The sequence below is a fragment of the Leptinotarsa decemlineata genome, unplaced genomic scaffold (genome assembly GCF_025532065.1).
Source record: "Leptinotarsa decemlineata unplaced genomic scaffold, Ldec_3_MD MMD2_P_RNA_scaffold_11, whole genome shotgun sequence".
Lineage (NCBI taxonomy): Eukaryota > Metazoa > Arthropoda > Insecta > Coleoptera > Chrysomelidae > Leptinotarsa > Leptinotarsa decemlineata.
In genome coordinates this window covers 1,425,017-1,449,222 of record NW_027412525.1, presented here as the reverse complement: position 1 = coordinate 1,449,222, position 24,206 = coordinate 1,425,017, and the positions used below count along the sequence as shown (strand labels likewise).

The 24,206-nt window shown below is 32.2% G+C and overlaps 2 protein-coding genes across 2 annotated transcripts in view; one reads left to right on the top strand and one right to left on the bottom strand.

Moving 5' to 3' along the window:
• The window catches only part of icln (chloride nucleotide-sensitive channel icln), a 7,688-nt gene extending 4,113 nt beyond the window's left edge, over window positions 1–3,575 (top strand). Inside the window, exon 5 of the mRNA XM_023164283.2 lies at window positions 3,372–3,575. Within this exon, the coding sequence (XP_023020051.1) occupies window positions 3,372–3,475 (104 nt within the window). The 3' untranslated portion in view covers window positions 3,476–3,575. The remainder of the gene's footprint in view (window positions 1–3,371) is intronic.
• Window positions 3,576–24,206, bottom strand: Upf2 (UPF2 regulator of nonsense mediated mRNA decay). The gene is made up of 9 exons (XM_074169311.1): window positions 23,471–24,206; window positions 20,404–20,753; window positions 20,128–20,353; window positions 17,679–18,528; window positions 15,717–15,915; window positions 15,502–15,619; window positions 10,260–10,667; window positions 9,027–9,262; window positions 3,576–4,279 (listed from the first exon to the last, which is right to left on the bottom strand). Exons 1-9 carry the CDS (start codon window positions 24,117–24,119, stop codon window positions 3,944–3,946), a joined length of 3,372 nt encoding a protein of 1,123 aa, XP_074025412.1. The 5' UTR covers window positions 24,120–24,206; the 3' UTR covers window positions 3,576–3,943.

The following is a 24,206-nucleotide window of genomic DNA, read 5'->3' as shown; positions in this document are numbered from 1 at the left end:
TGATGTTGGTACTTCTATATTTTATTCAAGCTCTTTTTTTTATTTAACAGGTTATCTTTAATGATGAAATTCATGTGAGCAAAAAAGCTCATCAAAACAAATTTTAATGATTGTTTTCTTAAAGAATGGTTTTTCAAAATGTGATTATTCATACTAAATGATATCAATTAAAATTAAGTACATAAAAACTAATTACTGACATATGTTATTAAATCAAATTTATTAGGTAAAATTCACTCTGAAGATATCATTTTTGAATGTGAATTATAAAACTTCAGTTACCCAAATATTAAGAAATGTAAATAAATTTCAAGAGGTGGACTGGTGGTTTATTTATTTTTCCTTTTATTTATTTTTTTCATTTTATTAGTTTATAGATTATTTTTGTAATATATTTGAATTATTACCTATACCCTGCAGACTCATTGAATTAATTTTGTTTATTGACAAATACTTCTTGTTATGTAAATCCTCTTATTGATGCAAATACATATTATTATTATTAGGGATTTAAATTTGGATTATCCCATATTAAATCAGCAAATATATTAAAAAACCATTTCTCAAATGAAATTTGACAATTCAGAACCTCAAAACATTGAAAAAAGTGTTTGCAGATGAAAGCTTCATGTTTCAATAAAAATTATGGTACCCTATACCCAAATTTCAGATCTTCAGTATCTAATGTAATTCAATATTTTTGTCCCGTGTTCACTGCTCATATTGATATTTTCCTGTTCAATAATTAATTATTTTGTTAAATTTGTATCTGTAGTTAATCACTATTCATAAGCATTCAATGTTTCTTGGGATAATAAAGACAATACAATGATTACCTATGTGAATCCATAAGAAAAAAGTGGGTCATACTTGTATATTACCTAAATAGTCACTAGATTTAACCAAAAAGTCTATAGACTTCTTTGGTTTTCCTCCAGATTTATTGGTATTGAAAATTCTTTATATTTTTATTACATCATTAAATTTTGAATTACTCTCAGAATTGTTACTATATTTCTGTTAATTTTGTTAGGTTATTCTAGTTATACTAGTTATTCTATTAAATTATCACTATATTCATCCTAATTTTGTCACTAGTCATATAAAATATGGATTTCCATTATTTTTCAACAAATATCGACAAGTTATCTCTCCTCAACTTATATACGTGACATATCTATTTAACATCAACAATACTCTGAATGGAAATTTTTGTGTTTTCAGGTTATAAGTAAACAAATGTTTAATGCTGCTCATTTATTACTGAAAGAAAACATATTCGGTCTGCGATACATTCAGGCAGGAGATCCATTTTTTACCTGTCTGAGTGCAGGAGAGTTCTCTAAAGTTTTCCCTAATATACTATCAGGAAGAGATGTGAAGTAATCTCTTCCTGATAGAAAATACACGTTAATAGAAATAGTAGACACTAATACATGTTACTTTTTAACAATGGAGTAAATCGTTCTGGTGGATTCAACTTACTCCATCTCCACAGACATCTGCCACTATTAATCTGGTGATTTTCTGAAATGTCGGTTTGACGGTCACTTGACTCTATTTTCATAAACTACACCTTATGATTTGATCTTCATCAAGTAACGGCCAAATCAATCAGAAAAAAAACTGTATCTCTAAATTAGTGTTTTCTGGCCATGGTGGTAAAATACTGTCGTTTACATTAGGACAATTTTCACTGTCTTGACTTTTCAGAATTTGACCATTTTCTTGAAACAATTTTCTTTTAATTCTCGATCTTAACTGATTGGTATGCCTTTTCCAAGTCATTTCTCCATCAACCGTAGACACTAAATATGTTCTAGAACCGATCTTTTTTTAATGTGCCCTTTTACCCATCTTTGAGAATTTGATTTGTAGTCCTTCATGTGTTTTCAACTGATGAGAGTAATAGATCAATTTTCAATGGCAGTCTTCGATCCAAAAGTAATTTTAAAGATTCCACACCCATAGTAGAGTGAGAAGTGTTTCAATACTGCAAAAAGACCTATTTTTATTACAAAATTCACGTCAGTTGTACCTTCAATATGACCCTTCAAAATTGCTTTATTCATGATTTTAACAGCGCTTTCGGCCTTACCGTTTGTGTGAGGGCTGTAGGGTGTTGTTGGGGCGTTATCTGTACATATTTCCTTTGGTAAACCAAACCTTGCAAATGTGTTCCATGAAATTCGTGTTGTGATTTAAGCCGACATATTATTTACTTCGCAATACTCGATCCATTTTGAAGTTGCATTTTCTAAAATGAGAAAGTATTTACCTAAACAAGGTCCGAAAAAAATCAAAATGGAGCCTTGTCCAAACATCTTTTGACCATTCCCAAACGGCTAAACTTGTTTTTGGTGGAGAATTTGAAAATTTAACACAAATTTAGCAAGAATTCGCGATTTCTCTATATCTTTGTCAATGACCCGCCACCAAAAGTAAGATCGAGCTAGCCCCTTCATTTTTACTATACCCATATGGGATTCGTGTAATTGTCTAATATTATAATTTTGAAATTCCCCAGAATAACTAATCTGTGTACCCAATGTAAACAATCTTGCTCGAAGTTGAGCTCATTTTTTAGCAAAACATATTGTTGCATATTCGACTTCGTACATTTTGTTAGCCATCCATTGAAAACGTAAGAAATTATTTTACTCAAAAGTGACTCAAATGGATCCTTTCGTATGACCAGTTTTATTTCGTTGAACTTTAGAGGTATATTGTGATTTTATACAAAACTTAAATATGAAATACTATCGTATTTTTCATGACAATGTTAATATGACATTTTTGGGATGCTTTCACACTCACCACCAACTGGTGATCGTGAAAGAAAATCTGCATGATTATTTTCAGAATTAACAAAGTATCAAAAGCAGACAGTATGTGTGCCCACCTTTGCAGTCTGTAAAAATTTGGAATTTTTTGCCAAACAAGTACTGAAAAAATTTTTTGACACAGAAAATTATAGCACATGCCTCTTTTTCCATCTGTCCATATTTTAATTCTGCTGAGTTTAATAAACGTGACAGCAATTGGCCTCTCTTTTTTATCTTCGTACACGTGATTAATCACGGCTGCTATGGCAATTTTATTAGAGTCAACTGTCAATTTTACTGTTTTCTCAGGCGACCATCAAAAACATCTTTGTGGCGTTCAATTGAATCGGACAAAAATTTAGCAACGTTTTGGGTAGATTCAGTTTTTGGATAATTCTAATGACTATTTGGAGACATCTAGTTACAAAATTAACAAGTCTGACCTGGAGATTTGAATGGGAAAATGTATATTTCAGTCATAGAACTATTATAATAATCTACTGATGAGTCTGTGTATCTCTTGCCTCATGAAAAATTATTTTTCAGATGTAGATGACCTCACAAGAAGAATCCGTGACAATTTCCATGACATTCAAATTACGACAACAAATGGACATGATGAAGAAGAGGAATTTCAAGATGCTGATTAGAATTAGTTTTTTGTACTTTTGTATTTATTGATGTCTGATTGGTAGTCATATTTATACCAATTTTAAATCATGTGCTACAATAAAGAAAAGCAAAAATGTATTTCCTGTTTAGTATTTTATTTAATAAGAGAAGTACAAAAAAAGGCTTTCAATACTGCTTTTACCACAATCAGGCTAAGTGAATCTCAGAAGTCTTAGTGAGACATATGCTGGAAAAAGCTTTGCATTTTCTACCTAATAAGTCCAAAGTATGTTTGAAAATAAAATAAAAAAATTACTCCGAATTTTTTGCCTTAATCCATTGAAACATATATTATTTCACCGAATCAAAATGTTACAGGATCCCTTGAAATTCTTGAAGGAAACTCCATCTTGGGGTCACATTCTTCTATTCTGCCAAAAATCGCATTGTTCAACAAAGTGCGTAATGCTTACATGTTTGAAACCCAATTTTCGTTGTGTCACTTCCTACCGAACTTTCTTTGGACCAAATATCAAATCGGCATCGGGGGCCCCCTTGGGATGTTGATATTTTTTACGTTCTCTATTTAGGTTTTGTGTAACAGGTCTATTTTGTTGTTGAATCATCTCCTGATAATCTTCTTCTTCAAACCTTTCAGTAATATTTAATGTTAGTCGTTTTACTTTCTCCTTTTCTTCTTTCTGAACCTGTTCTTGATCTCTTAAATTTTGGGCCAATTCTGAATCAATCTCCGCCTCAAATTGCTTGTACTGCTGCTTATTGCCTTTACGTACCATCAAAACGAAACCAATTTTCCCTTGTTCGTTCTCACTAGGTGGTTCCTAAAAATAAAAAAACAATGAAACGGAGCTCAAGTGGCTGGGCAAAAAAAATACAAAATAAGGAAAATGGAAGCAATATATAATAAAAATGTATTTATTCTCAAGAAACTTCAATGTTTTATATTTATATATAACTTCAAAGGAAGCTATTTCAGAATTGGTCTGATTGATAATAAAAACAAACAAATATGATAATTTTTTATGATTCACTGTTTGGAACCTTTGGTGTAGTAATGAATATTACTGGAGTTTTTTCCCAACACCAAATCGTTATTTTCAACACCTCGACACGTACTTATGATGCACTGTTTGGAACCTTTGGTGTAGTAATGAATATTACTGGAGTTTTTTCCCAACATCAAATCGTTATTTTTAACACCTCGACACGTGTTTCGATCACCAAGTGATCATCTTCAAAGAGGAAGATTTTGAGAAAAAACTCCAGTAATATTCACCTCGACACGTGTTTCGATATCCAAGTGATCATCTTCAAAGAGGAAGATTAAAGTTAAAGTTTTGATCTTCCTTCACCTCGACACGTGTTTCGATCACCAAGTGATCATCTTCAAAGAGGAAGATTAAAACTTTAACTTTAATCTCCCTCTTTAAAGATGATCACTTGCTGATCGAAACACATGTCGAGGTGTTGAAAATAACGATTTGGTGTTGGGAAAAAACTCCAGTAATATTCAAATATGATAATGTAAATTAATACAACAAATAGTGTTTCAATATGTTGTATCACCATTTGGTAATTCGTTATGGGCAATTATTTCTTTGTAAAATATTTCTGGAAAATGCAGATCTGAGATTACTTGTTATCAGATTATTGAGCTGTCTTGTTTGATGATCATGTACATTTCTGTTACATAAATTTCGTAGTGGAATGTTTTTTATCCTTTATAATGGACTGCGGAAAGGTACATACTTTTGATTTATAAATAGGATTAATGTCGAATAAACTTAATGAACCGTTTTCCTGAAGTACGAAAAATCACTCACTAGCAGCGCTAGTAGTTCGGTAAGGACAAACACTGCATAATCCTCATATGAACATATGGTAGAGTACAATTAAAAAAGATGTTTTTAACAGAAGATGTTCCTGGAGCAATACTAAAATTTGCAACTGTAAAGGATAACAATGTTGTAACATTAAAATGTTGGCTTGCATGCCGTAATTTAAAAGTAACTGGAAAAAAAAGTGAATTAATAGACAGGTTAGTATACAGATTCTTGTAAAAGAGTAGTTGTAGATTCAAATTTAAAAAAAATAAATTTAAAATAATTATTGATTTCAGATTTATTTCCGATTGAAATATGAATCAAATATAGATGGTAATGAAATAAATTTAATTGAATATAATAAATGAATATAAATTACTAAAGGATTGAGGTTATATGTCATTCTAATCAATGGTAATTAACTATGAAAAATCTACTATTCATTTCATGTTTAGAGCATACATATGAATATTTATTTCCTTTTTGCACTGTTAAATCCACTCTCCTCGAAGCATGTATCCATTTCTTACATCTAACCTCATTATTATGAGGTTTTATACATGGTATAAAAAACATGTTTTCTTCCGGATATCGATTATCTGACGTACAATTCGCAAAACAGCAAAGCTTTGTTGGCATTATACTAGCATAAAATAATTTTTCATATCAGATTTATATTTTTAAAATATAAATTAATGTTACGTAAATAACACTGTTTTACATGTGAATAGTTTATTGTTTGTCCCTACTACTAGTGCTGCCTCTCGTGACACGTTTGCTATAGTATTCTCAGGAAAAAGACTCATTATATAGATTTTTAGTTGGTTCTAAGAAAAGTAAATGGAAAATGCATTTCAAGACTTTATTTTGTAAACTATATAGTTTCTTATTTTATATAGAATACCAATGATTGGTGCTAACTTTTTTCAAATCACATCAATCTGGATAGTCCATTAAAGAGTTTCATCTATAACTAAGAACTAAACACTAGTGAACCTTTCGATTTTGTAGTATCCAAACACTAATCTGAATTTCACTAGTTCGGACTTCCATTGTCTAATATATGAAATGATTTGAAATCCCTGAAACAACTAAAAAAGAAGAATTAAAAATGAATAGGTGAAAATAACAAATGTATTAAGCAAAAATAACCTGAAATGAAATAAGAGTGAAATAAAATACAACTAAAAATAGAACGATTGAACAAAAATTAAAATTGAAGAAATAAAAATGAAAATAAAAAAGTTAAGAGATTCCAAGCCATGTTAGTTCACGACGTTTCAATTGTTAGTATCTACAATCGTCATCACCCGAAGACGATTGTAGATACTAACAATCGAAATGTCGTGAACTAACGTGGCTTGGAATCCCTTAACTTTTTTATTTTCATTTTTATTTCTTTAATTTCAATTTTTGTTCAATCGTTCCATTTTTACATGTATTTAATTTCACTATTATTTCATTTCAGGTTATTTTTGCTTAATATATTTGTTATTTTCAGCTATTCATTTTTAATTCTTCTTTTTCAATTGTTTCAGGGATTTCAAATCATTTCATATGTTCCGAACTATTGAATTCACTAATCTGGAAGTTGTCACAGGGCTCTTCATTGAAAAACATAAATGAAGATCTTCAAAATTCGAAGTTAATTTGTTGGTGTACCAATTGTGAATCTTCATTGAGATAGATCAAAGTTGTATCATCAGCAAATAGTATTAACTTTACAGAAAGCTGGAATTCTGAAATGAATTTATATGAATGAGAAAGAGTAAATGTTCTAATATAAATCCCTGGCGTTCTCCACAAACAATGTTTTTTATTAACATTTTCTCATTTTCCAGAAATACATTGCTTCCTATCACTTAAATAATTTTGAAATCATAAAAATGCATTACCGCTAATACCAATTAATTTGTTCAACAAAATTTCAGGATTAACAGTATCAAAAGATACAAATATGAGTAAGGTAAAGGATTTTGTATTTTGCCTCAACAACAGATTTGCAAGTACAAAATTCATGTATGAAATTGAAAATAAGGAAGAAATACCATTCTTGAATATGGAATAAAAATAAAAACGTTAAATATTAGAGATGATCACGATCACCAATGTAGAGGAAATACATAACAAATCAGAGGTATTAAATCAGGTAGTTTAGCATAGGATTGATAACAGGTAGTAGTTATATAATACTAACTGGTGCAGTTAGGTAATACTAATAGCTAGTAGTTTGGCCACTAGGATATAAAAACACTAACATAGCAGTACAATGATCTCCTGAGGACGCTACCTTGGTTAGCGAAACGTAAGTCGAGCAACTGTATTTTTTGTTCTCTTGTTGGGAAAGTGTTTTCAATAGATTAATTTTACGCCAGAGGTTGCAATATGAATTATCAAATTGTCAACCACTTTCAAACAAACATTCAAATTTCTTATTCCAGAACAACTGAATGGCTTTGTGAACAATGATTTCTTTGACATTCATTATATAAAAAATTTGCAAATATAATTACAGGGAAATCAAAAACTATAAGAAAAATACTGGCAGACTATCAAAATAGATTCAGGCCAGAAAACCAAGTCTTTAGAAGAAACAGAATATTGTTAAAAATGTAAAACTAGACAAAATTAAAGATATACAAAACATCCTCACATATGCAATGGCTACATTGGTGATGAATATTAAAAACAAACAAAAACTTAAGAATTCTGGAAAGTAAAATAATGGGAACACTTCTAGGTCTTGATATCACCTCAGAAGGAGAAAGAAGACAAAGAAATAAAGAAACAAAAAAAGAGCTGGATATGAAATATATTGAGAGTAATCAAATCTTAATTGTTAGAAAAAATAGGACACATAAGGAAAAGGTCATCAACAGAGATGATGAGAAAATTAACACAACACCTCAATAAAGAAATCGAGGAAGATCAAGAACACGATAGTGTTTGAGAAGACTTATACCTCAGGAGATTAAGTATAAGCGTGAGCCAAAATGCGAATGGATTTTAACTGAAGTATTGGCCAAACAAGGAGAACATTTTCCCAAAGAATTTAAGATCATAGAAGTAGTTTCTTGAATAGAAAGACCAATTCCACATTTGCAAACCATCTTTAAGCAGAAGGAGATGAGTTCAATCATGACTATGACATATTACATTTAGAAAAGTTTGAAACTCAATCTTTTAGAACCTTTAGAAATAAATAGATTTATACATAGGGGAGTAGTTGTAGGGAGTAGTAGTAGGTGTCAGTCCATTAACCTACTGTTTAGGGAGTTGAGACTGGCCTGAACGAATTCTTCTTGGATAATTTGATAGATTTTGGATCATTTACAAAATGACCAAATAGAATTAAATAACTCCCTGTTACAGAACATTTTCTCAAATGTGGAAACTGGTTATTAACTAATATATTAACTCAGGTAATTTAATTCATGGCATGTTTATTTAAATGAATTTGTACAATTTCTTTTCTTATGTTGATGTTAATTGATTCATTCTTGAACTTGGGTACACATTTTCAACATTAATTGGGTATGTAAAATTCAATTACTTCAAATTGTGAAAATATATATAAATCATTGAATATGTATATTTCCGTTAGTATAGAGACATCTGAAAAAGCTATTGTATAACGAAACACGTGTTGCCATTTTGTAAAACTGTGTAGTGAAAATGTCACAATAAAGTGTTTCTTGAATACATTATGGGTTGTCATCAAATATCAGCCGATTCCATCACTTACCTGAAGTTGTTCATAAGTTTTCTTGACATTAGATTTCATAACAACCGGAACCGAAATGTCAACGTTGCCAGCTTTAATAGGTTCTTTCATTCTTTCCTGGATATTTTCAGAAACCATTTTATCTAGTGCGTTTAAAAACTCGTCATCTTCTGGACAATCTACCCTATTTGGGCCTTTAGGAATGGCTAAAGATTCTGATACTGGATCTTGTTCTGCCTCGCTTGTATTTGGTTCACCTAAAACAGATCAAACCACTAATAGATGAAATCTGTAGTTTAATTCTGATGGTCCCAAACCAATATTTGTTTAAAATATCGTGAAAGTTTAAATTTTTTTTTAAACATTCTTTGACTGATTTCTCAATAATTTTTGCTACAGTTGGAATAGAGAAATGGAATGCTGATTGAAAGGATTATTCAAATCATCACTTTCATACAGCAAATGATCACATTGTGTATACATAAAGCCCCAGGTAGTTGTGTTTTCATTGCTCCACGTTCAAGGCAAAAATTCTTGGTGAAAGCGTCAAATTAAAAGATAAAATTTATATGTAGTTGTGTGGAATATTATAAGCTGCAATCTGACCAAGTGGTATTTGATGCCTATTTGACCCTCAGGTGTGATAGTGAAAACCAATTATGATTGATGCAACTTAATACCTAGTTTTTCTTCGGAAAACAGGATATAAAAACAAAAAGATGCAAAAAAGTCCTACTGATAAGAAGATAAGGAAATTGGATTATTTATTTCTAACAGTCCAGTAAATATAGGACCACTGCATCATACTGAGAGAAATAAACTATGTCACCAACTTTTATTTGTTCGTACATATATATATATGTACTTAACAATTTATTAATATTTATAGTTAGTTTTTTAGCAGAAAAATGTTTGTCGATAAGATGTATTTCTTATGACATTAAACATATCTCTCTCTCTCTCTCTGAATGCATTTAAAATTAAGGAGTTTTGAAAGTTGATTATAAATGTATCTTTATACACAGATATTCGTGACTATACAGACATATACTAATAATCTGTTTAAGAAGAAATATTAATATTAAAGGTAGAACTGGAATCTCTGGCAAATAATAAACCCAAAACAAGCCCGGTTTCCAAACAGTGTTTTTTTTTGGATAAAGAAAAAATGTTTCACAGGCAACAAACATATACATTCATCATTTATATTGTATATAGCCACCACTGCACACTGTTACAAAAAAAATCACTTACCTTCATCATCTGATCCTTGGGTATTATCAACTGTTTCATCTTCAGTTGCGGTATCGTCTGTTATTGGTCCAGTTACTCCCTCAGAAGTTTCGTCGTCCACACCTTCTTCGTTGTCTGTCTCGGCTATGGTATCCAACCCATCTTCATCCAACACTGTGCTGTCTACCTCCAATAGTTTCTCAATACCGAGGGTGGTACGAATATTATTCACCTCTTCTACAGCTTCTTCGTAACTTTTACACAGTTTCAGTTTAGGTCTGAGAGCTGTCAAAGTTTCTTTAAAAAGATGTTCTAACATCGGAGGAAACGATTCTTGCCAAAGCTTTTTCTTGTACCAGTAGTAAGCTTGTAAAAACACTAAATAGTAGTCAAGTTTTTTTTTACTGCTTCCGCTACTGAAATAAGTACCTGCAAGAAAGTAATAGAAAACTTCAAACTTATTCTAATAAAATGATAAAACTCAAGTGTTTATGCTTAAGATCACCACACAAACACTAGGATTTCATTATTACCAACGGATTTAATACTTTATCATAAGATTCTGACTTGAAAGTTTACAAAACCAAAACCGTGTTTCACTATTTAATAGCTTCTTAAGCTAATATATAGTGAATCACGTGTTACAGTTTTGTAAACTGTTGAGTGCTAACCTACTAACTACGTTAGTAGTAAACACACCCTAAAGAAGCTATTGTATAGTGAAAGTCGTGTCGCGATTTTGTAAACTGTAAATAGAAAATCTCACAATAAAGTGTTACAATGGATTTTTATCAAGTATAGGCCAGTTCCATTAGACAACCAATTTAATTTTTTTTCCATTTAATTTATTTATTCTCAAACCCGAAAACCCTAATTCAGTTTACAAAGCATTAAAAATGTTATCACAAGAGTTTTTTGACTCATTTGACTTTTCAATGAATTCAAATTGTTGGAAAAACATAACCTAATCTTAACATACACGAAAGTGTCTAAATAATCATATGTTGAATGGAATTGTACATAAAATAAGTTTTTATGCCTCTTCTGTTCACTTAGAACAAACAAAGATATTAGTGAAAGGATTTCAGAACAATTGATGTGCCCTGATGAAGTTCATAAAAAAATGTCAATGATGCAATTGTCGGACGATCCTGAAAGCATGGTGAAGATATTATATTCCTAACTTCATTACAATTACATTCACCTACTACCAAATCTTAAATAATCAGCTACATATTTTAAAAATGTATTTTTCACAGTTTCAATACTATGAATGTGTTTGATGTAATATGGATTACAGTACCAAAATCTACATTGGATCTAACTAAGGAGCAATATAAAATACGACAAAACTGACCAATACTTGTGACTTCCAAAGATACTATCGTATGGCCGAACATGAGTCGCGGTTTTGTAAATTTTCAAGTAGAAATGTCACATTAAAGTGTATTTCCTGAATAAGCAATATAAAACTTTTGTAGTGTAAACATAAAAATCATGAGATGGTCTCAAAACCAAGCATTTTTAGAGCTTTCTGAGATATCATGTCTACACGGTAGTTGAAACAAACAAAATGGTTTAGACTTTCGCGGCTGAGGTTTTCAGTGTCATTGCTTTTCGAATTTCATCTCAACTCTAACGGAACGGGCTCGGAGAATATGTGAACCAGAACATCTGGAGAGGGAACTGAAATACCTTGAAGTGATCTTGAGATAGAATGGATACAGTGCCTCCGAGACCAGAAAAGCCATGAAACCAAAGGGCACCACGGTTCAGAAAGCGAAAAAGGATCGGATGATTGCACGCGCATATCTACCGTTTATCCCTAGGGTCACGGACAGAATTGGAAAACTATTGGGCAAACACAACATCGAAACAGTCTTCAAACCCACGAGGAAGATACAACAAAGCCTCAGGTAGGCTGAAGACAAAAGAGACCCATTATCAGCAGCGGGGGTCTATGGCATACCGTGCACTTGTGGAAAGGTATATATCGGAACCACTAAACGATCCATGGGAACAAGACTAAAAGAGCATAAAAGGAACTGCAGGCTAGGCCAAACAGACAAGTCAGCTGTGGCAGAACACGCACTTAGTGAAGGAGACCACATAATTTTGTTTGAAAACACAGAACTAATTGCCCCCAACCAGGGATACCATAGCCGACTGGTACGGGAGGCAATAAAGATCCACAAACACACGGAGAATTTCAACAGAAAAGAAGAAGCGGTGAACCTCAATCAAATATGGAACCCAATTTTAAGGAATTCTCGAATAACGAACAGGCAGCAAGATTGTTAATGTTCCAGGGTCAAGTGCAGGTACGAGTACAGGTACAAGTGCAGGTACAAGTGCAGGTACAAGTACAGGTACAAATACAGGTACAAATACAACTGATTACCTGACAAGGCATAAATACTCTTTACGAAGCCTAAAAGGTAGTCATCGGACAGCAAGCCATGATGGTTAAACCTCTGAAGAAGCTAGCCACTCACGCCAGCGAAACGTCAGGAAGAAAACCCTAATTCAGTTTACAAAGCATTAAAAATGTTATCACAAGAGTTAAATGACTCATTTGACTTTTCAATGAATTCAAATTGTTGGAAAAACATAACCTAATCTTAACATACACGAAAGTGTCTAAATAATCATATGTTGAATGGAATTGTACATAAAATAAGTTTTTATGCCTCTTCTGTTCACTTAGAACAAACAAAGATATTAGTGAAAGGATTTCAGAACAATTGATGTGCCCTGATGAAGTTCATAAAAAAATGTCAATGATGCAATTGTCGGACGATCCTGAAAGCATGGTGAAGATATTATATTCCTTACTTCATTACAATTACATTCACCTACTACCAAATCTTAAATAATCAGCTACATATTTTAAAAATGTATTTTTCACAGTTTCAATACTATGAATGTGTTTGATGTAATATGGATTACAGTACCAAAATCTACATTGGATCTAACTAAGGAGCAATATAAAATACGACAAAACTGACCAATACTTGTGACTTCCAAAGATACTATCGTATGGCCGAACATGAGTCGCGGTTTTGTAAATTTTCAAGTAGAAATGTCACATTAAAGTGTATTTCCTGAATAAGCAATATAAAACTTTTGTAGTGTAAACATAAAAATCATGAGATGGTCTCAAAACCAAGCATTTTTAGAGCTTTCTGAGATATCATGTCTACACGGTAGTTGAAACAAACAAAATGGTTTAGACTTTCGCAGCAAGATTGTTAATGTTCCAGGGTCAAGTGCAGGTACGAGTACAGGTACAAGTGCAGGTACAAGTGCAGGTACAAGTACAGGTACAAATACAGGTACAAATACAACTGATTACCTGACAAGGCATAAATACTCTTTACGAAGCCTAAAAGGTAGTCATCGGACAGCAAGCCATGATGGTTAAACCTCTGAAGAAGCTAGCCACTCACGCCAGCGAAACGTCAGGAAGAAATTCCAAAAATCCACGGCTTCCAAACTCGAAAAGCAATTACACTGAAGTTTAAACAAATTTTGTTATCTAGAATTTTGCCCAAATGATTACATTCACCGTTTCTCACATGTACCATGTTATTCCACTCCTAATCGAAATAATCTGGAGACTGTGATCTACTAAAAACTATAGACACATTTGCCTGAATTCGGGTACAGGCAATTAACTCCACATCAATCAGCATTGGCATTCAGGTCATTTCAAAGATATACGTCCTTGGACACTTCACTACATATGAGTTGATAACATTGCTGAATAGTCAGAACAGCTCCGGTCCACAATGGATCCCTGTGGCACTCCCGATTTCACAGGTATAATAATAACAATTGCCTTTGTTTCTCACATACATACACTTCATATTTGTCACCATGAGATTATAAACAAGGACCTGCCTAGAAACCTATGGGCCTGTATTTCATTTATTTCAAGCGGAAATTTACGCTATTGAATTGTGTGCGGAGAGATTGGGAGAATCCAACCTCATACATAAGTCAATGAAAATATTCTCGGACAGTCAAGCGGTGTTGGAAGCTCTCCTCGATAGGAAAACTTAAAAGATTGTCTCTGGTCTGGATTCCTGGCCATACTGGCTTGGAAGGAAATGAGACTGCTGATTCCCTTGCAAAGGAGGGTGCTGCAAGCAGCTTCATCGGACCAGAACCTGTCATTGGCATCCCTTTAGACTTTGCCAAACAAAGATTGAACACCTGGATGGCAAGAAGATTTATGGACTTCTGTCAGAATCTTCCAGGATTTACTCACTCCAAGGCGTTTATTCACCCTTCAAAGCTTGATACCAAACAGTTGTTGGACTACAGTAGGGATGAACTACGATGTCTAACAGGCCTTCTTACAGGTCACTGTCATTTGAATGATCATACGCAGAGACTCGGACTGTCGGAGACAGTGTGTATCGCTCCTGTCTGGAAAATGATGAAACAGCAGAGCACATACTTTGTGCCTGCCCTGCTGGGGACCGAATCAGGTTTTTAGAGTTCTGCAGAGCCGTACTCTGACCATCTGACCTGAAAGACCACTCACCATACAAACTAATCGGCTTTGTTAAGAAGCTGGGTTTATTTGGTCGAGTGTGAATAGGTGTGAGACACAATAAACCCTTGCGGGTTGCGGTGGAGGGTCGAATAGACCCACTCATTTTGGACCTAACCTAACCTAATATACAAGAGAAAAAGGCGGAGTTCATTCATTTGGAGACAAGACCTTCACTGAAATGTGCTTCCACTCAATTCCAAAAATTCTGCCCTAAGTTTATCAACCTTATCGAAGTAGTAGCATCATTACACATCCTTCAAAAACTCTGTTATGTAAGCGAACTATGTGAAAACTACCCAATAAATAACTGGTAAACCATTCGAGCTCGTTACCAGTGATACCAAATGTACATAATTTGTCAATAAACAAACTATGTGGAACTCTATCAAAAGCTTTCGAGAAGTATATGTATATAAAATCAACATGCACATACTCCTCAAGTATTTGCATTAAAAAGTACAGGTAGCACATCAAATTCGAGAACTGTAGAGTGCACATCATGCTCAGTTATTGGTGCGAGAAATATTTATCGTCATGATAGGCCCAGAACATTGATTTATACAGACTACTTGGTACAAAAATGATTTTTCAATCTTTAGATCATTTCATATTTCTCAAAATGAAAAGCACAACTTTTATATTTTTTCTGTAAAAGATGATGGTGAAAATAAATCTTGAATAAAATAGAAATTTCCTTACCACAAGTTTCCAGTAAGACACATGCCAGCCGAATTCGAAACAGTTGGTTTGGTGGGTCCAAAGGAGATATTTCTGTTGGATCCATGGACACCCCAAATGATATAATGGAATAGAGAATCTATGGAATGAATTGAACAAAAATTTCAAATTTATTGTTTACATGTTTACAGTTGTATTAATAGCTGATATTTATATCAATCTGAGAAATCACTCACCTTGAAAACGTCGGAGCTTTCAACCATTCGATAGTTATACAATTCACCTAAATATTTGACTTGTGCAATTCTTCGCTGGTTGAATTTTGGTAGATTCACTTCCATACCCAATCTAATGTCTTCCAAAACGTTATCAACAACTTTTGTTCCAATTTCTTCTTGATAAGCTACAAGACCTGCCAGTAAATTCGCCAGACATCTGAAATTCAATTCACCTTTATCAATGATAATAATTTTAATGAGTAATGAATTTAAATTTATTCGAGTTAGTAATTGGCAATTAGAATTGATTGTTGTCATAAGAAAATTGGGGTATTCTAAAAATAAATTTCAATTAATGCAAGCTGGTTGAATATAATGTAATGAGACTGTTGAAATATTAAACTGAATTGATGAAATTTGAGATAATTTATTTATTCTTCTCTGAAGTGGTTGGTAGTTCATCTTTGTTGTTGAACAGATTATGGATGACTGTAGAATATATTATTTCTATATATTTATTTATTAACTCACAAACTATCACATTAACTGCCTAAAGTTGTTACCTCTATTAATTTTTCTTATACCTCCTTTGACCATAAATTAAATGTTTTTATTTATAGAAATAATAAATATTTCCGTACTATGTGTAAAATGGTCAACCAAATATGTGACAAAGTATCTCATTCAATCAATCTTTATTTTAAAAAAATTAATACAATATAGTTCAAATACCTATTTTAATTTCATCACATCTATCCTATTCATCAAATATATTGAGAAAAAATGCTAGTTTTCAGTCAAATAGGCAGTTAGCTTGCCTTCTGAACTGACAATGTGTATGATATTTTTTTACAAGTTCTGGAACTTCATTGTACTCATACAGATCTTGAACAAAAAAAACCTGTAGGACTTGACTTGTTCTCTGTCCCTATTACTACAATGTTTGAGACAAAATAAAACAAATCTCAGTAATCTCGTTATTATTATATTTGGATTTTTCAATTTCCTCCAAAAACCTATCCAAAGACCTATCTGTTGGCCAAATGATAAAATAGCCATATAAATGTAATATATTTTCCTCTTGATTCCAATTTTAAGATTTCCATATTTTTAAGACACTGACCAAGAAACTTCTATACTAAAAGCAAGATATGGAAGGATATGGAATCATAAAGATCTAATAAGTACAGACTGAAGATCATGTACCAGTCAGTGGCAATAAATTAAATATTATGAAATACTTTATTTTTCAATAGTATATTCAATGTCTGTTATCTATTTTGCAAGTAGATTTTGTTTTTGTTAGGCCATAAATGGTTTTCGATTATGACAAATCAATAAGGAAAATATTCTCCAAAGGGATTTTGAGAAAAATAGAAACTTTATGAATATAATTTCACTTCTCACGATTAATATTGTAGTGAGGATTGTCTCTAAAAATTACTATATAACTTCAGTTCAAAATCACAATGTGGTTAGTAAGGAATATTTCTTTTTCCTGTTTTACAGACTGGGCCGAAGTCATGATTAGAGAGAACAAATCCTGGCTGGTAGGATGTGGTCGAATGAAACTTGTAGTATCTAACTTTTCATCTGCTACTTCGGCAGATATTTTCAGTGGTATATGCATTGACTGTGAGGACGATGGTAATATCTCAAAGCAGCAGAGGATATATAGCACACGATTCCAAGCAGAAAGTGTATCAAAACTCATTATATTACTCAATTTATCAATGAAGAATAGGAAAGTGAATTTTCTCCAAAAATCAGTGACTTTAGTATTAGTTTAAAATTTCACTGGTAGGCTCTTAAAAGATTAGCACAGGCACCGCTCTTAGAGCGCTTCAAGGATTTTCCTGTGGTTCTTGTGTTTTGTCCTTTGAAAAAATAATAATTCCAATTAAGATTTTTAAAAAACCCAGACTGTTCTAGTAATTGTATTGAGTTCAGAAGTTGCATTATTTATTTCTTGAGACTCACCTGATGTTGAAGTATTTGAGATTGTGTGCTCCTGACAAACATTTGATTGCATAGGTAGATATCTCTCGATTTGACCAATCTAATTTCCTCATCAGTCTCATTATTTTGTCTGTGTTATTTTTCTGTAGGTCCTGATACAGCAATTTTCTGATGAATTGATGCATGACAGGCCTCTCCTTCTTCGCAATCGTGACAACTTCTGGTGGGTTGACATAGTAATAGGCATTTTCAATCTGAGTAACGTATCTCGAATCTAAAGGCATCACAGATTTTTTTCTCATCATCTGTTCCAGGTACACCTTTGTCCTCTGGTGAGAATCAGGGCTACAGTACAGAAATCTTCCACAAACTTCCAGTAAATTACAGGCCATTTCTATGTGGTGATGGGAAAAGTCATGCAGTAAAACCTTTAGGCAGTAAAGTGCCTCTATTTTTGAATACAAATTGAATTTCACTAGTTCTCCTATGAACCTAACGACTTTTATCTTTGATTCGATGTTTATTTGATCTTTCTTTCTAACATGATATTTGAAATCTTGCCTCAGCATTTGGCACAGTTCATTTCCTACTTCCGGCAGAGCTGGTTGGAGAATAGCTACGAAGCGGGCATAGAATGGAAGCAAATCTAATCTGGTACGATTCACAGCAAACAAACTACGGACAAGTTTTTTACGGTTATGTTTGGTGTTGAGCGTTACTAGAAAATCTATTGCTGCGTTGTCAATCATCTCTCTATTGACACAATTGGGTAAATTGTTCAAAAATGCTTCTAAAACTATTTTATTACTAGCTGTTGTTGTTGCTACATCCTCTGTTTCTTCCTCAACTGCAGGAGGTTCTTCTGTTTTACCTTCAAAAGAAAATAAATCAACTTGACTATAAGATATATTTCTCCAAAGTATTGTACATGTCTTATACATCAAATGAATTTTTTATAACGAAAATATTTATAATATCTACATTAGATCCCTGATTATCTCTCCAAACATCGTATCCAAATTATATAATGAAAGCAATTGCAATTCGTTAAAAGTTGAATTACTATATAAAACAGATATGTGAATCAATAGTGTTCACAATATCTCTTACAATGCTTCAAAAAATTAAGTTGAAGATTTCTGCAATCTCATCTTCTTTTTCGATAACCACCTTCTTCCCATCGAGTTCAAACTGAATGTCATTAACAAATGTATCAATTTTTTTGGATCTATCAATTTTTTTATGTTTTCTACATTTTAGGCGGGTCATTTCTATGCATTTCTATGTAGATTTGATTATAGTAATTTTTTTTTAGTCTAGTTAAATTTATTCCTTCATTTAGTTTTTTATAAATCGAATTGGCATCACTTTGGTTTCTTCTATATGTTAAGTATACATTATTTCTTTCTTTAGCTTTTTCTTTTATCTCATTATCATATCAAGGCAAATCATTTATTCTGTGTTTTTATAGGTTCAACCGAACAACCTCATTTATAATGGGGAATGTTCCTCCTGACGAAAATCAAGTAGGTTTCATAAAAGAGCTCTAAAACAACGTATTTTAAACTTATCATTTCAACCTTTCCCTTTAAAAAATTATTTGGATACTTAAAAAAAGAATGAAATAATCTGTTACCTGTATGAGACAAACAAAGATGACATATTTCAGAGGCGTGCTGTTCTGTTTACTTATGTTCCGAGATATTCTGTTACATATGACATTTTGTGCACCTAACCTATCTTCCTCTATATAAATAAATAACGAAACAACTGTTGTTTATGTGGCTTGTGGACGTGGTATTGAACTATAATTTATATTTTGCCTTAATTGTTGATTTATAAAGATAATTTTCCTTTTTTAAAGTAGAATATCTAAGTACGTATAAATTATTTCAACTTGATATAGGCGCTGTTGCCAATATGTGAATTAGAAACAAATCCATTTAAAAATTAAAATCCAACATTTGAAACATCAATTTGAATACTTTTTGAAGTGAATTTGAAAAACTCGTGAATTAAACTCAACTTTATTTTGTTCAAACTTGCATTTGCTGTAATAACCCAAATTGAGGAACATTCCCCATTTTACCACAAGTATCCTACAGAATTTGAAAAGGAATGTTGACATAAACTGAATCGAGCACTCAAGTGGAAAAAATCGGGCATATATAGACTAGAATGTGGTGACTGTCCAGCAACAGTTCGTAATCGTGATATATTATAGAAGATAATTAGTTATTGTTTTAGTTTTTTTTCCAGTTTGTGTCTCAAAGTTACTTCTTTGCATGATCTACACATCAAATTTTTTGTATCAAGATGGAGAAGTAGAAAGCCAGAACCTTTGTTTCCTGAAAATGTATGTATTGTAATAGAATGTTATTTAAAAAATTACTTTCAATACCATTGTCACACATTTTAGAAATACTGCTGATTTTAGTCAAACATTCTTCATGAAATTAAATAAACTTACTTTCTTCTTCCAAATCTTCAACTGGCAAATCTGAATCAAGAACTTCTTCCGTTACAGTTTCTGCTGGCGGTGGAGTTTGCCCTTTATTCAAAAATGATGTAGGAAGAAAAACAGTCAGTTCAGGAAGATCACAATAAAATCTCTGTGTTTCAATATCACACCAAATATTTTCTATATTAACTGTAACGTCCTCCATATCTGTTCCTGAACCAGTCACAATCATACTCTGAAAGAATATTAATTATTCAAGTGTTCGAAAACTTGCAGATATCTTACCTCCTCATTTTTTGGCATGGTTTGCACTTTTAACGTCGGCATATCTTCATCTAAAATATCAGAAAAATTTTGGGTATTTGTTAAAAGTTTATCGTAAGCTGACTGAAGTGACTCAAGTTTTTCCTTCCTCTCCTGACTTAATTCACCTTTGTTTTGCAAAATACGCATATTCTGTTTCTCAAAATTTTGCATTTCTATGTGGTCTTTAACCAAATGTTTACTAAGAGAGATATAATAATCTTTCAAAAGACATCTAACATTTTGTTTCTTTTCTGGCGGTAAAAAATCACTTCGGGGAATTTTCATCTGATATTTGATAGATAACTCTCGCATACGTCTGGAAATGAGGCCTGCGAAAATAAAATGAACATTAATATAAGAACTATAATAACAGTAGTTACGTACACAAAAGTCTTTGCCTTCTAGGTAAAGCATTTTCAGAAATATATCGAATTGATATTTTGGATAATAAAGATTGTAAACACAGGGTGCAAACACTTCTAAGTATTAACGAAAAGAACCCATTTTCAAACCAGTAACTGAAAATGTATTTTGATACTTAGGTTTATCTGTATTTGAAAATATGTAGTGAATATATCAACAATTTGTGTAAAGGTAGTTCTTAGTAGCTAAAAAAAGGTTATATCTATATATACATAATACATATCTACAAAATTCTAGTGTTATAAATTATTGTATATGAGTAAAAAAATAGTATAAAAATATAAAAATGTGAGAATGTTTGTTATAAAGTCACACTCTACACTCTATACCAATATAAAAATTCAAATCATTATCATTGAAATTAATCATTAATTTCCACTCTCACCTGAAATGTGGCATTTTGAATTGAGGGGACTCTAGAGACTCGTACAGATATTTCTTTGAAAAATTTAATATTTAACAGTGGCAGGGACATTAATCCCAGAAGCTTGTGTTTGAACAGAGGTTGAATAACATGTATGAATGTTTACATAACCATAACACAAGAGAACAGTTGTTACTACCACCACGCCATCGTACTGCCCTCTTTTACGATAGTTATGAAGTGAATTGACGCAAAAACATGTTTTTGAAAAAATGATGAAACAACACAGAGTACAAAAAAATTACTACACTTTTGAAGAATTCCTCAACTGAATCTTATATCTTTTTTTAATCCTTGTGACTGTCTATAAAGTATTGTTTATTGTATACAGGTATATATAATATATTATGTAACGCTCCCATTGACGTCCTTCACAATAATGTCTCATAGTGTGCATTCAACCCACTTGTATCATTGTGAACAACTTTATTGATTGAAATAAACTGTTATTATTATTATTACTGGACCTATAAAGGTAGCAAAATTATTTTATGAATTTTCATAATCAATAATTTTTTATACTGAATTTTTCTAACTTCCTTGCAGTTTCTTTTTTAAACTAATGATTGTATTCATCAATTTTGGTGATATATTTTCAGAGCATACTCTTGATTGAAGTATGTGCCAAAGTAACACAACCGCATTAAAATTACAATGATATGGAGGAAATCTTAGTTTGGCTATCCCTTTTTTATAGCTAGATTATTGCAAACATGACATTCTGAAAATTGAAAGGTCTTTATATTTTAAATAGTTAATTTTTTGTGTTTCTTATATATCACTGCACAATAACTAATTCCGAATCTAGAAATGTAAGCTTTCACAGCTGGCGTCAATGTTTTGGAGGGTTTCCGGGTTTTGCCGTGGTCTTCTTTGGTTATAATCTCCAAACGTTTCGAGCAACTTCATCTTCAGTGACGTGGTCGAAGTACTCTTCTTTGACGTGTCAACTGACACGTGACATGTTGAAGTACTATTCTTGACGTGTCAACTGACACGTCAAGAAGAGTACTTCGACCACGCCACTGAAGATGACTGCCACAGTTGCTCGAAACGTTTGGAGATTATAACCAAAAAAGACCACGGTAAAACCCGGAAACCAACCAAAATTATTCTGAATCTGTTTTTATTCTTGAAACGCCAGGAACTCTTGAAAACTGTCAACGATGGTAAGAAGCATTATTCGTTATGATGAGAAGCATGTAGCATATTTGGAATCAGTTTTCTTGTGAACGATTTTTTTATATTAGATATTATTATGTCATCAAATTCTAGTAAAAAGTCATGAATCCTATTAATTTGAATCAGACGTCATGTTTTTCTTATAGAAAAACATCAATTTCTATCGAATGGAAATAAATATTTTCACTTGTAAATTTCTTTGAAAATCGAAAATTATATATTTGAATTACAACAATCTGTACCAAATATGTACTTACACCTTTGATTGCAGCTAGTCTATCATTCAGGCTTAACACATTTGCAGACAAGATGGTATATGCCGCAGTGCATTACAGGATAAGGGGGTATATGCCGCTCAAGTTGAATTTTCATTAAAATCCGAAGCTGTATGTGCTGTGCTATGTCTGCAGTATATGATATATAATAGGGTTTATTGTCCCATATGAACTCGTAAAATATTATTAATTGTCCCTGTGTGACGTCTGAAATATATCAATTCGAATAAAATTTAAAAGACGAGGTGGAGCGTTTCTGTGAGCACCTACAATTCAATTTATTTCCACAAAGCACAGGGGTACAGGATTTGTCACATCACGTCACAGAGGCAGTATCAAATTTTGTAAATCATAGGAGTTAATTTCAGTAAACCTAATATACTTATCAATATTTTGCTCAACATTTAGTAGTACTGAATAGATTATCAAAGAAAAAAAACTCTTCATTTGGAGTTCACAAAACATTGGTTTACAGGATTCCATGTAGTATACACCCTGATACTTCTCAGTTCTTTCGGGTAAAGTAAATACTTAATTCAAATGACAAAAAACTGCAGTGCTTGAGACAGTTGAACCGTACTGTAGATGCAACTCAAATAATGTATAGTATGAAGTTGAAGCTGAAGATTGATTTAAAACTGTTGAACTGTCAATTCGTTATATCACTGAAAACACTTCACATAGGTACACATACATGTGTTTGAAATAGTAATACCTACTGAAATTGTTCACAACTCTTTACCTGCATAATCATCTCCACAGTGTTTGCAAAAACTCAATATAATAGAAGCATTGAAATGGTCTTCTTTATCCATATTTATTAGATTCATCAAAACGGATCCCAGTAAGGTTAGAGCATTCTTATTTGAGAAAATTCCTGCTTGTAGCAAATCAGCGTAGAACCTTAAATCGACTCGTAATTTACTTGGATTGGGAATCTTTTCCCCCAGCTTTATCGCCAATACTTTCTGCCAATTCTCGAACAGATGCTGTGAAAATTCTATATAAGTTTGGTGAAGGATACTACATAATTTAACTGCCGCAGGAACATCATTCATTTTGAGTTTTGCTTCCACTAATGCAGCAGCCACTTCCGATATATATTTCGACAAATTCAATCCAAACATATCTTTGAGGTAACTATCAAGATGAACAGAGGAAAAATTCCTAATTTTCTTTACAAACGCAGTGTTTTTCTTTAAACTTGAATCCAATTTACTAAAATGAGAGTCACTTGGTCGTGAATTTAGGGCATTTTGATTTGAAATTCTCAATTCTTTTTTGAAATTCAACTTTTCTTGTACCTCTTCAATAAATGAGGTTAGGCTCATTTTTTCAGTTTCATCTGATTTGTCTCCACATTCTTCTTGATTGGGATCGTTGATAGTCATTGTGTATTTTTTTTTTTGCTTGATTATCACAAACTTACGAGATAATAAATCACATTAAATTAAATTGAAGTTTTCCTTGATCTGTCA

Coding starts and splice junctions, on each gene's coding strand:
- Upf2 (XM_074169311.1), bottom strand. CDS start 24,119: ATGACTATCAACGATCCCAATCAAGAAGAATGTGGAGACAAATCAGAT. Junction 20,754..23,470: donor CTGTGGAGATGATTATGCAG/GTAAAGAGTTGT, acceptor TTATTTTCGCAG/GCCTCATTTCCAGACGTATG. Junction 9,263..10,259: donor CCAAGGATCAGATGATGAAG/GTAAGTGATTTT, acceptor GATCTGTTTTAG/GTGAACCAAATACAAGCGAG.